This window comes from Osmerus mordax, chromosome 14, assembly GCF_038355195.1.
Source record: "Osmerus mordax isolate fOsmMor3 chromosome 14, fOsmMor3.pri, whole genome shotgun sequence".
Taxonomy (NCBI): Eukaryota; Metazoa; Chordata; class Actinopteri; order Osmeriformes; family Osmeridae; genus Osmerus; species Osmerus mordax.
In genome coordinates this window covers 5,696,291-5,708,948 of record NC_090063.1, presented here as the reverse complement: position 1 = coordinate 5,708,948, position 12,658 = coordinate 5,696,291, and the positions used below count along the sequence as shown (strand labels likewise).

The 12,658-nt window shown below is 46.4% G+C and overlaps 2 protein-coding genes across 3 annotated transcripts; one reads left to right on the top strand and one right to left on the bottom strand.

Moving 5' to 3' along the window:
* Positions 1-3: 3 nt before the first annotated feature.
* ak3 (adenylate kinase 3) lies at positions 4-5,513 on the top strand. Its single transcript, XM_067249725.1, has 5 exons — positions 4-364; positions 1,519-1,638; positions 1,790-1,962; positions 3,372-3,490; positions 4,161-5,513. The coding sequence occupies exons 1-5, from the start codon at positions 217-219 to the stop codon at positions 4,279-4,281; spliced, it is 681 nt and encodes a 226-aa protein (XP_067105826.1). The 5' UTR covers positions 4-216; the 3' UTR covers positions 4,282-5,513.
* A 6-nt stretch (positions 5,514-5,519) lies between these two features.
* cdc37l1 (cell division cycle 37-like 1) lies at positions 5,520-11,917 on the bottom strand. Of its 2 annotated transcripts, none has more exons than XM_067249723.1 (8): positions 11,585-11,917; positions 10,404-10,694; positions 10,152-10,245; positions 9,958-10,073; positions 9,414-9,536; positions 8,150-8,341; positions 7,827-7,898; positions 5,520-7,300 (listed from the first exon to the last, which is right to left on the bottom strand). In XM_067249723.1, the coding sequence occupies exons 1-8, from the start codon at positions 11,693-11,695 to the stop codon at positions 7,184-7,186; spliced, it is 1,116 nt and encodes a 371-aa protein (XP_067105824.1). In that variant the 5' UTR covers positions 11,696-11,917; the 3' UTR covers positions 5,520-7,183. The 2 variants fall into 2 exon arrangements, with proteins under 2 accessions (XP_067105824.1, XP_067105825.1); XM_067249724.1 differs by having other exon boundaries at positions 9,414-9,533.
* Between the last annotated feature and the right edge of the window lie 741 nt (positions 11,918-12,658).

The following is a 12,658-nucleotide window of genomic DNA, read 5'->3' as shown; positions in this document are numbered from 1 at the left end:
CCTCCTCCTTCTCCCCCATCCGCTTCAAGATTGTCGAACATGGGGGGATTTGACCGAGGGACCACGTCGAGCTTTAGACTACAGAACTGTGGGAGACGCCCACATCTCTGTTACGCACTGTGCTTATAGCGCACTTGAAGAACCTCTCCCTATCAGGAATATTCATTGGGAAGAATAAGTCTATTCTCTAACTTGTGAGTTTAGACACACTGGAAAATGGTTTTACAAAGGGTATTCCGTGCTGTTATCATGGGACCGCCCGGTTCAGGAAAAGGGACCGTGTCAGAGCGCATAACTAAAAGTTTCAGTCTTAAACACCTTTCCAGCGGTGACCTTTTACGGGCCAATATTAAAGCCAAAACAGGTAAGTTGAGTGTGCATGATGCTCACCTTTATTTACAGTTGTATTGCATCAGAGAAGAAGGAGGATACGGCGAAGCAGCTGTCCATAACACACTAGTTATTTCTGAAGTGTAAGCTCTGAAGTGTCACATTTTATCAATCCTATTGCATATTTGACCTTGCCTGGAGGGATGGGCTATAGTAGCTTATAGAGATCAAAAGTTGGAAAAAGTACAACAGCGATTTTTGCCCTTGCTAATTATCTGGATTTCCTGCCAGAATAATTGAGAAAAGATGACTGAGAAGAATGTAAACCAACACTCACCCAGGCCTGTTTAAAGTCTGTTTTCTGGACCTACCAGATAAGAGAAATACTCCCTATCCTTCATTTTGATCTTGCTGTTTAAAAGTCAAACACAAACCACACAGTCCTGAAATGGGGGAAAGATACTACACATAAAACAAATTTAAACAGTAATCCATGTTTGATTTTATAAGAACAGTAATTAACACTTTAATGAGCACGATCCATTGTATCGGATTCTGACTCAGTACATATGCTATCTGACAAAGCCATATGACCCATGTCTTGTGAAGGACACGGTGTTAGAGTCTAACCCTTAGGGCCTAACCAAGGCTAAAATACTCTCCTTAAAGAAGTCTCCTGAAAAGCTTTCCCCTACACATATTCTGTTCATTGCCATTGGAATTTGTAAGTTAAAAAAAGTCACACAAAAAACAACATTCCTCGCCTGCAAGGTTTACAAAGGCATGTAGCAAAACTGGTTTGTATTGACAACTCACACTGCTTATGGTCAGCTTGTTTTTGCTGGTCGTTACATTGAAGGCTAGGATACCCTAGAGGTTCATCCCTACAAGGAGCTGGCTTGTATTAGTATTCCCACAGTAGGTCCTGCAGGGCCTCTCTCCCTGTGTTCTTTTTGTCTGGAAATTCCATTCTCCTATTGGACACCGACCAATTAAGGAGAAGGCCACTGAGAAACTCTACCCTCCCCCAAATCAATTTGAAAATACTTGTTGAAATTTTTATTTTTTATTTTTATTGACACAGAAAAAGAATTATGTCTAAATAATTATTCCTGTGTCCTGTCTCCTGTCATCTCTCCTCCCCCTTGTACTGCCCCTGCTCTTTCCTCCTCCTCCTCTTCTTGTCAGAGCTTGGTCTGCTGATGAAATCCTGCATCAGCAATGGTCAGCTGGTGCCTGATGATGTCATCTCCCGCCTAATCCTGGCAGACCTGCGAGACATGGACCACACCAGCTGGCTGCTGGATGGTACGTTCATAAAACCTGCTACCTGTAACACAGCACATAGTACCTACAATCTAGACCTAGCACCTAGAACCAGCGGTCTTCTGGACAGCAGCCCTGTAATACTAACCTCTGTCTTTCTTTTTCTTTCTCTCTCTGCCATCACCCCCTCCAGGTTTCCCTCGTACGGTGGCCCAGGCCGAGGCTCTGGATAGTGTCTACAGTGTGGACACCGTCATCAACATGGACGTGCCATTCCAGACCATCCAGGAGCGACTCACCTCCCGCTGGCTCCACCTCCCGAGCGGCCGAGTCTACAACATCAACTTCAAACCACCAAAGATTGCTGTGAGTGGTCAGAGCTAGAAGCTAATATACTGCAATTTTGGTACCGGAGACTATTTGGTTTGGTAGTCTGATACTTACTGTTATGGTGAGATGATGGTCATGGTGCTTCCCTAAACAAAACACCATTGAACCTTTGAACCCATAGAAGACAATGACTACTGAGTGGGTAAGAACACAACCTTGGATGCATAAGAGACATTTACGCAATCACATGATTTCATAAGGGACACAAGGTATCACAAGAAGTAGTGTACTGCTTATTGTTTATAGGGGGGAGGGGAGGGGAGTGGGTAGCAGACCCTCTCCTGAGGACCTGGAAGGTCTAACCAGATAGGTATGGAAGGACCTGAACCAACAGTGAGTGTTTCCAGTGACGCCAATTTCAGCCAGCATGGAGATGGGAAGTTGACAGTGTCTGTTGACTGTGTCAACAACGTGAAGGAGGGACCCCAGCCGCAAACAGTTGAGGGAGGACGGGTCCTGGGTCGGCTTCTCCAGCAAGGGGGCGACTTGAGCCATCTTTGAGTCTGAGGAGAAAACACCAGTGGTTAAAGAGGTGTTGATGATTGAGGAAAGATGGAGGGAGGAATAAAGTAATAAAACCTTTACTACTTTACAAAGTGTTGTTGTCCTTTAGGTTTCTATGATATTGTGTCTCTATACCCGTTGCACACACATTCTTGAGTATTTCTCAGATTCTCCATGCAACCACTTGACTGAGTTTGGCTCTCACACGAGTGGTTATGGGTATCTGTTTTCACAAAGTCTAATTGTCCTTGAGAGAAAACTAGGCCAGTGTTTTTCCAGGAGAAGGGAAGAGGGAGTAGAAGAGAGGGTGGAAAGGAGGAGGGGAGAAAGAGAGTAGGGTTGGACAGATGGATTAAGCATCAACGATAAAGGCTAAGGGAGAGAGATAAAGAAAGAGAGAGACAGAGAGAAGGAGATAAGACAAGGTGTGGATTGTTTACTGTAGACATCCAAGTTAAGACCTTTAGTCTCATCTCGGCTATTCAGGCTGAAGTTACGCCAGGGCAGCTGTATTGTGTAAACATAACTGTAAAATGGGAGCTGTGCTGTTTGGCCTCTGTCCATTTCTCCCATGTCTGTGATTTCCAAGGATTGTAATGTGAGACTAGCACTTCATGAAGCCCAAAAGCTGTAAGACATTTCTGGTTGAATATTAACTTCTGTATTTGTTCTAGTATGCGCTGAGAAGTGACTGAGTTTAAACAATAGACTGACAGTGTCAAAAGGTTTCCCAGAGCAAAGCAGGGTGCTAGAAAAGGGGGACATTGCTGTTCCAGAAACTTCACTCCACAAAGTTGAGTTCTAGTTACAGAGTTCACAAAGAGCTGCACAGTTCTTGGTGTGTATAGTTTGTTTTACCTTGTCTATTCCTGATTCCTCAGGGTCTTGATGATGTCACAGGAGAGCCTCTGGTGCAGAGGGAGGATGACACGCCAGACACGGTCTCAAGGAGACTGAAGGCCTACGAGAACCAGACGCAGCCAGTCCTGGAGTACTTCAGGTAACATAGCAGAGGCGGTTCGGCAACAGAATACAGCAGAAAGACCTGGTCACCTGGGTTCAAGTCTCACATACACTTAAATAACGTTTAAAAGGGAGACCTAACAAGAACCAATTTTAGCTCCCCAAGCTAAAGCCTCAGACATGGCAGGACTATGAGTAAAATAAAAACCAGGCTTACTCACTACGTGTGCATCAATCAAACTTGTGTGCCCTGAGCGAATACGTAATACATCATGTCTATTTTTGGACCAATTAAAAGGATGAACATTCAGCTTTTCCAGGGGCATGTGTCCCATTTACAGGCTTTTCCCACCGCAGATTGTTGGTATCTCTTCATCTTTGGTGACTAGCAGACAGCATGAAGATGAAGTGAAAGGTATAAAACATGATGTCACAGAGACAGAAATAGAAACAGTGGACTCAGGCACCAGGCCAGTGAATCAGAATCACGTTACCTCCATCCTCTTTAAAAGAAACTAGTAGCACTGCTACCAACAGCTGCTCATTTACAAAAAGCTATTGTTGATAAAAGAGACACTGAATCTTGATACAGCATAAATGATGGGATGTAGCATGAAGATAGTCTTCCTTCTCAGCTTCTCTTCCAATCCTTATGTTCTTTGTTAACTTGAGGTAAAGTGTGGGTCTTATTACATTCTGTCCCGCAGGAGTAAAGGGGTCCTGCAGACATTCTCTGGGACGGAGACCAACCAGCTTTGGCCTCACATCCACGCCTCGCTGTCTAAAATGCTCTCCAACCAGAGCCAGAAGGTGTTGGGGAACATGTAGAGAGCCCTCAGTTCTCATGGCCTCGAGGAACCGTTCCTTTCCACAGCTACACTCCCTCTACCTTCCCTCTCCCTCTACGCTCCCCCTACCCTCCCTCTACGCTCCCTCTACCCTCCCTCTACCCTCGCTCTACCCTCCCTCTACCCTCCCTCTACGCTCCCTCCACCCTCCCTCTACCCTCCCTCTACGCTCCCTCTACCCTTGCTCTACCCTCTATCTACACTCCCTCTACCTTCCCTCTATGTTCGCTCTACGCTCCCTCTACGCTCCCTCTACCCTCCCTATACACTCCCTACCTGGACAAGAATGAGGAAGATGTACTGGGGGCTGTGTCACATTAGGGGTGTATCTCAATGGTCTCCAGTCTCCCTGTTGTTTTCTCAATTAGCTCTTCATCATTGCACTAGGGTGGATTTATTGAAAAAGGTTCCCTTCTGTCTGGGGGGTTCCTCAGTCATAGACACAAATGAAGGTGAGGAGACAAGGGCAGCGCAGACTGTTGAGATGCACCCCATCTGTCTCAGTTATTTTGAGTTGTCTGATCCAGAGCCAGGGAACACTCCTCCCCCTGTCTGTCTGTCTGTCTGGCGCAGGGCAGGGTCATTCCTTATCACGTTTCAGTAGCACAAGTGCCCAATGTGTATGTTGACACTAGATCATGAAGTACCTATGATGCAATTTAATGTCTAGAATGATTGTTTTTACAGAAACTATGAATCACAATGCTATTAAGGAGACTGACTGATTTGTATGCCTTTTTAATGACTGACACTTGATTGTGGTGCAGCTTCATAGTGTGGCCTTTGGTAGCTGACCATGGGTACACTGTGGGAGTAGACAGAGATACCAGGTACTGTTTGTTACTGAGTAGGAAACATTACATTGGCAAACATGACATGCACCTAGCTTCTCTCCAATAAAAGACATTGTTGATATAGAACAGCTACATACATAGATGTACCATAGAGAAGACGTCCATGAACGCAGCACTGTGTAAACCTGTAGTTTGTTCTATGATCGTGGCCTTATTTCCACTAGATTCTAATATAATTTGTTTTAATATGGAGTTGTTGTATATAGCATTGTATGTCTTCACCAGCAACTTAGCAAAACATCTATTGTTATTTTTGATGAAGCAAGACATGTGTGAGTTAGTATACTTATGTGAAACAAGTTTATCCACCTCAATGGAATAATTTAAGGGAATACATGAAAATAAATGATGCACACAGTAGCGGTTTACATCTTCATTCATGTTTATTGTCACTGTCTTTTAGAGCACATCAAAGTACCTTATTAAGGAGTGTGCGGAAGGAGGCCACGCCTCCTGTCCAGTGCTTGGCTAGCGTACAGAGCCACCAGCACAGTAATGGGATCTGTCTCTAATCTTGTGACTGCCAGATTAGTGTTTGGTCATTAATATCAATATCCATGCTCCATTAAAAGGGCACTGGAGAAGCCGAGCATTGACGCTAGCTAGTTTCATATTTAAATCCTGAAGAAGCCATTGACATCTTTGTGCGATTTACGTACATTAGCTTACAAGCGTACAATGACAACGTTGGAGCTATACCCGGTTCCTGGAGTTTGAGATTTCCCCCAGTTTATAGTGAAACAACCAACGGCATATTCCAGATAGTTCCAAGGTGGCACATACATAAACAAACCTTTGTGTCGAGTAATTCCTTTTACTGTCACAGCAGCTGAAACCCAATTTTGCTTTGCATAGTAAGTCAGTCATGGAGGGGACAGGCCTAGCATGACGCTGTGAAGGCTCACAGCGTGACTGCTGCGACCCCGTCATCTATACAAGCACAGACAGAGCCACCAGCAGAATGGCATGGTGGTAAATGATGATAGCTTATTGAGACGGTCGTGTATTCGATGCTTGATGATGACAATCCTTATTGAAGTTCAGCTGTCTCTGTAACAATCCAGGTAAGTTTTAGTCAGGGCTCAGCAAGTTAATGCACTTTCCTACAAATTCCTTTTGATCGATTAGAGGTTGGATGGAACTCAGTCAACTGGGAACAGCAGCAGCACTAAAGCCAACAGTGTACTTGAATTAACCACAAGTAAACAGGTTGGTGGATCTCGTCACAGACACACACCCTCTCCTCCCACAAGCATACGCTCGCTCTGCCAAGCCGTCTGTGTAGGTCACTCTCCGTCTCTTTGATGGAGAAAAGCGAAAGAGATGCTGGATCCAGTCACAATTCCCCACTTCCGTGTCGTTTTCACACCTTCCAACTAGTGACTGTGCCCGACGTGGATGGTGGGAGCTTGTTCGTGGACAGGTCAGCCTTCTGTTCGTGGACAGGTCAGCCTTCTGTTCGTGGACAGGTCAGCCTTCTGTTCGTGGACAGGTCAGCCTTCTGTTCGTGGACAGGTCAGCCTTCTGTTCGTGGACAGGTCAGCCTTCTGTTCGTGGACAGGTCAGCCTTCTGTGTGACACTCAGGACCCCTGAGAGGTAGCCCCAGCTGGATGAGCAGTTCGATGCCCTTCGAAACACACAGACTGACATTCTATCAGACAAAAGTAAAAAATTCTGATGGTCTAAAAAATAAAACACATGCCCAAATGCATCTGCTCAAGGAAAAAACAACAATCTGACAGACTTTCAAATCCACGTGATTAGGAGCCAGTGACGGTGAGCAGGAAAGAAAGCAACAGGAAGTGCCTCAGAAATGCCCCTCCCTCACTTATTTTAAATACCTTTCCGTTTGGAACACATTTAAAGTGCAGGACACATTCAGACGCAGATTCTGCATACAAAAATAAGTCTCTATGTGAAGCTTAGCCCTTAGTCCTCCATTTTGACTGTATCCTATATTGAGGAGTCATTCCCTTCCGATGGGGGTGGGGGGGGATGAGGGAGCGAGAGGTCTTGCACCCCATAGGCTAGGAGGTCTCCATCATGCGCAGGTCGTCTGTTTCTGCAGCGTCGTCCTTCGCCCCCCTGGCTGTAGTTGCCCAAAGGCCTGCCTCCAGACAGCGCTTTACATGGTACTCTGCCACCTGGTGGAGAGAGAGAGGAGGAGGGGGGAAAGAGACCAGGCAAAATGAGAATGTGCGAGAGAGAGCGATAGAGAGAGAGGGAGAACAGAGAGTGCCGAGAATGACAGTGAAACACCAGCAGGAGAGGGATTACCAGGCCCTAGTGCTCAAACAGATTAGGATGTTACGTAACCTCTCAAGCACTAGGCTGCGCAGAGTGTCATTGGTTCACAGCTAGAGTTCTGGAACTCTGGCTCAGAACCGGTGCTGTGGGAGGGGAGGAAGAGGAGATGTTTGTCTCCCTATTTGGCAGACAGTCAAACTGAAGGGCTTTCTGGGAAGGGGGGGGGGGGGGTCTTCCTCTCATTCTTTCAGTCCAACAACAACAAGCTGTGTTCTGAAGCACTACAGCATGACTGTCTCATTAGAACACACACACAGCAACACCATCTGCCACCTCATCTATTACTATGGCTACCTTTGCTCCGATCTAGACTTCCTGTCCTTCAGAGCCCCCTGAGCAATGGCTTATGGGAAATGAAAATACCTGTGGGTTCATGGTGCTCAGAACATTCTGGAGGATCTGCCTGTCTTGCATCTGGAAACCTGCCTTCAGCTCCTACACACAACAACATCACCGCAAACAGTGATGAACTTATCGTTAAATCACGTATACGTCACCATCCTGACATATTCGTCATAGCGTAACACATTAGAACAGAAACAATATGGTAGGTGCTGTAGAGGATTTCTCTCCTTCACACAGCTTTAGATTTCCTGTAAACACGCGACACGTCGTGGCGTGACGCTGGTCCAGGGGTGCGTTGCCGTCGTGTCCACCAGGGACAGGAAACATCTGGGCGGACTTACGGGAGGCAACGACTCCAGAACCTCCTTGGGGTCGAGGCGACAGTGTGGCGTGGCGATGGCCTGGTGTTGGGCGTCTGTGGGGCCGTCTGTGGGGTCGTCTCCGCCCTTTGTCTTGGCGGTGTACTCCCTCACCCTCCCCTTGAAGGCCTCCAACTCGGTCAGGAACACGTCAAGGTAGCCCTCCTGCCCTGCCTGGGACACACCACACACCAACTACAGTTTGACTCATCACCTGGCCGGTGGAGGCGTGTTCAGGTCTGGAAAAGTCTGGCATCCAACGCTTTCCCCTGGAGGGAGGGATGCTCACCCACCAAAACTTGAGATCATTTATTTCCAAAGTCAATCAAAAAACGAATAAATGGCATAGTTCAAAACAATAACAGCTAGAGTGTCCGCAACAAAAATATGAATCCAAATGAGTTTTTCATTCAAGGCTATTCTTTTGGATCAGAATCATGCAGTCCCACCTGGTTTGAGGAATAGGGATAGCTGCCGCAGGGATTACGCGGGTTTCCCCTGACACAGGTTAGGCCTGACTCAGACGTCTGATGGAGGACGCTCTCTGGATTAGGATTAATCTAGTTGATGGAAACCTCATCTAGCTTTGAGCCACCATTGACCCAGCATTGAACGGAGCTTGTATGATGTGGCATTCCAGACAGATTCACTAAATGCTCACAGTGGAGTCAGATGGCTGAGCGGTTAGGGAATCAGGCTATTAATCAGAAGGTTGCCGGTTCGATTCCTGGCCGTGCAAATTTATGTTGTGTCCTTGGGCAAGGCACTCCACCCTACTTGCCTCGGGGGGAATGTCCCTGTACTTACTGTAAGTCGCTCTGGATAAGAGTGTCTGCTATATGACTAAATGTAAATGTAGATGAAAATGCAGTGCACTTCAGGCATGATGTGTGTGTGTGTGAGTGTTGATGATTACTCGTCATAAATCGTGTCTCTCCCTAGTGGTCAAAAAACAGCAGTGCATCAAACTACACATTTCTCCTTTGGTTCTCCTTTACTTCCCTCACTATCCTCCCTCTCACCATCCCTTCATCTCTCCAGGACAGCTCGTCAGACAGTTATATATAGTGTTTCACCTTGCTGTTACATAAGAACATTACTGAAAGCAAGAGGATCAAATTATAACACTGTTGTTAACTCACTTTGTAACTTTTACAGCTCCTGCTTACTAGTTATACCCTGCATCTTCAGGCCAGCTCATTGTGTTCCTCCCTACTACAGCTCCGTTCCCCCTTTGTTTACTCACTTTAGCTTTGTGGAAGAACTGTCGGAAGCACCCTCTGGGGTCCTGCTGGGAACTGCTGGCCATCTCCAGGATGAACTGCATGGCAACAGCCTGGTGAGCCACCTGCTCCATCAGTGCCTCCTTCTGAAGAAAGCACAGATGGGCCGCTGGCCTGAGAGGGTGTGTGCATGTGTGTTTAGCAGGTACCTTGAACTTCAACACTGGTGGACAGTTGACAACAGAGCAGGGGCATTTTCCATGAACCCCGTTTACAAAAGGCTGGGATTAAAGTCCCAAACCTGACTTTAATAAACCTACAAATTAATCAGGGCTTAAGCGGTTCCATAAAGGTTCACGCAATAAATATGTCTTCTCTGGAAGGGACAGGACTAAAGAATTATCGACCAATCATTGCATTCGGCCCAAATGTAATGATAGGATGTCAGTCCTGTCTGTCAATCTAGATTTGCACACTGACACGTGACAATGGAGGGCAAACCACAGCAACCCTCCTCTGGCGTGCTTGTGTGTGTCTGCGTTAGGAGTGCATGGGTGTGTTTCTAACCTCCTCGGCCTGCAGTCCGAAGCACCAGAGGATCAGGTAGTTGGCCGTGTCTTCACAGATGAGCTGGGGCAAGTCTGACAGGAAACGCTGGCTGTCATCCCACCTCCTCAGCATACCTGATAGCAAAAGTAACAACAACAATTGTCGCACGGGCCGCGTCAACGCGTGTTGAATTAAACTCCCCAATGCCTTACCAAAATGTCTGAGTTCTTGTTCATACTTCTGAACAAAAGTCTTGCTCTTGTCCTGTTCCATGTCAACATTCTTGCTTTGGACATTGATGATGCTCTACAACACAGAAGGTGGGTTGGAGGTTGGCTGAGTCACAACGTCACTCAGAGTATGCATGCGTGTGTGCGGGAGTAAATGAATGTGTGAGGATGTAACGGAATGAGTGAGAAAACGATGTGAGTTAGCGAGCGAGCGGCCGTGTGTCTCAAAGTTACCTTGTCAAAAACATCTCTGCTGCCATGGGCACCAAGCACGGGGCTGTGGCTGGGGTCATGACCTCCCAACATGCTCTCCTTGCGCCTCCACTCCATCTCGGTGACGCTGAGCTCTGCAAAGGAGGCCCTGGCCCGTGCACGCTCCTGCTCTGTGGACTCTGAACCGTGCAGCTCCAGACTGCAGAGCTGGTCCTGGGCCTCCACCAGCCCCCAGCTGGACACCACTGAGGCCTTGACACTCTGGCACAGGGAGGCCATGGACGAGGACAGGCCCTCTGCCCTGGCTTGAGCCTTGTCAGGAGGGTAAACAGGTTTGGTGAGGAGGATGGGGGACAATATTGGGGGAGGATGAGGGTTGAGAGGATGAGGAAGAAGAGAGAACAGAAAGAGATGTAAAAGGAAGATGGGGAGTCTTTGTCAGTGACAACAAAAATAAACCCTTCATTAACTCCCCAAGAAAAGATAATAGCCTTAACATGGCAACTGTAAACAAATCCATGGCAACATCGCCCACCTTTGCTAAGCGAGCCACAGATGTCCATGTACTCATGGACACTGCACATTAGGGAATTGTAAGGTGACGCACTGACTATATAGGGTTGGTGATCTCATCCTTGGGGATAGCATTAACAGCTGAACTAGCTGTTATTTGATGACAGCGCATGAATACAGACGTCCAAGCCTCGCATAAGCATGTAAGGTCTAAGACATCAAACGGCTACCGCAGCCTCCAAACCGTATTCATGTAAGGCGGTTCTGCCTGGCTATATCAGACGGACACCGTGCTCTTTGGTTTCTTGATGTAGCTAGCTATAGCCATTGTTAGCTAGTTAGCCGACCTAGCATAGCTGGCGAGCTGCTATTCACATTAAACGTTGATCTCGCTGAGTCAGTGGCATTCCCTAAGCACAAAAACAGTGATAGTGTAAGGTAACTCTAAGACGGCTTTAGAGCTTAATAGCTAGCCTACAAGCCAGCCTTTTCTGATGAGGACATGAAAAAGAACTCGTTTGTAAGCTAGTTAGCATTAGGTAATGAAAGCAAAAGCTCATGCTAAAACTCCTCTCAGTCTCGAACTCTCCTGATTTAAGCTAACCAGCTATTGTAGCTAGCTAGCTAACTACTATTTTAGCTACTATTCATAAATCCCCATTCGAAGGCGAAATCAACACCAACAATACCTGAAAGTTAAGGGGCGGAGTGTCGAAGTTATTTGGTAAAGAGCCTGAGGCACTGCAGGGATCTCCGTCCGGATCTGAGAACATGGGATCTCCGTCCCTGAACCACTCCATAGTCAACACACTGTCTCTGTCTTTGGTCTCACTCGGGTTTCTCACTGGCGACGCGATCGCTACCAGCTCACACTTCTCCGTCAGTTCTGCAAGGTTTGGCCGAAGTTCCAATGCAGACCATCAATGTGCTAACTTGTCTATGTAATGTAATATTGCGATGAATCGGTAGTCTGAAATACAACACAGTATTAACAGCTTCTTTTTGCTGACAGTCTCCTCCACCTCCTTGTCCATGCTGCTGTGCTGTGTCACTAGAGCACGTGGCCGACAACATTGATCACGTCACACTTGTTTTGACGAACAATTGAAGTCCGTGTAAAGCAAATTCCGAGATTTATTTCTAAACACATGAATGTTTTAAATGTATTGCTAAACACGATACAAAGACGATGGACTATGTAGTACTGAATTGTGGAATTGGATCGTTAAAAAGTTTTTCACAATTTTTGTGTTCACGATTTTTGGGGCGGGACTGAAATCATCAATCGATTACGCATTGTAGGCACTTGATATGGTCCCTCTCCCAACTCTATAGCAATGAGTTTATAAGGCTCTTCTGTACTGTACTCTTGTCAATAGTAACTAGAGGGCATTAACATCAGTGGTTCGCCTGCTCAATCGCGAGTAAGTTACTGTCATCACCTTTTATTAATTTACTGTAATTTCTATAGCCTACAGTTTGCTAACTACACCGTCATCTCGCAAATGGATCCCTGGATGCGAGAATTTACAAAACAGGTCGGTCTCCTTATTTAGAATTCCCAAGAAGGATGAGATCAAGAAGAGGTGGATTGATTTTCTGAGGAGCCAGCTTGATGGAAAGCTGATGATCTACACCAACACCCGCCTCTGCACTGAACATTTTATACCGGGTAGCCTAGTTTTACAAACTTCCATTATTTTTTGTTGTAGGGGTTTTTGACAGTTGTGAGCATAGACATATACACTTGTGAGGCACAGCTT

What these genes read in the sequence shown, in the direction of transcription:
- ak3 (XM_067249725.1), top strand. Translation starts at nt 217, where the DNA reads ATGGTTTTACAAAGGGTATTCCGTGCTGTTATCATGGGACCGCCCGGT. An exon ending in CAATATTAAAGCCAAAACAG is followed by an intron (nt 365 to 1,518) that starts GTAAGTTGAGTG and finishes TCTTCTTGTCAG; the next exon opens with AGCTTGGTCTGCTGATGAAA. An exon ending in TCAAACCACCAAAGATTGCT is followed by an intron (nt 1,963 to 3,371) that starts GTGAGTGGTCAG and finishes CTGATTCCTCAG; the next exon opens with GGTCTTGATGATGTCACAGG.
- cdc37l1 (XM_067249723.1), bottom strand. Translation starts at nt 11,695, where the DNA reads ATGGAGTGGTTCAGGGACGGAGATCCCATGTTCTCAGATCCGGACGGA. An exon ending in GCAGAGATGTTTTTGACAAG is followed by an intron (nt 10,246 to 10,403) that starts GTAACTTTGAGA and finishes TCTGTGTTGTAG; the next exon opens with AGCATCATCAATGTCCAAAG. An exon ending in TGAGCACCATGAACCCACAG is followed by an intron (nt 7,301 to 7,826) that starts GTATTTTCATTT and finishes TCTCTCCACCAG; the next exon opens with GTGGCAGAGTACCATGTAAA.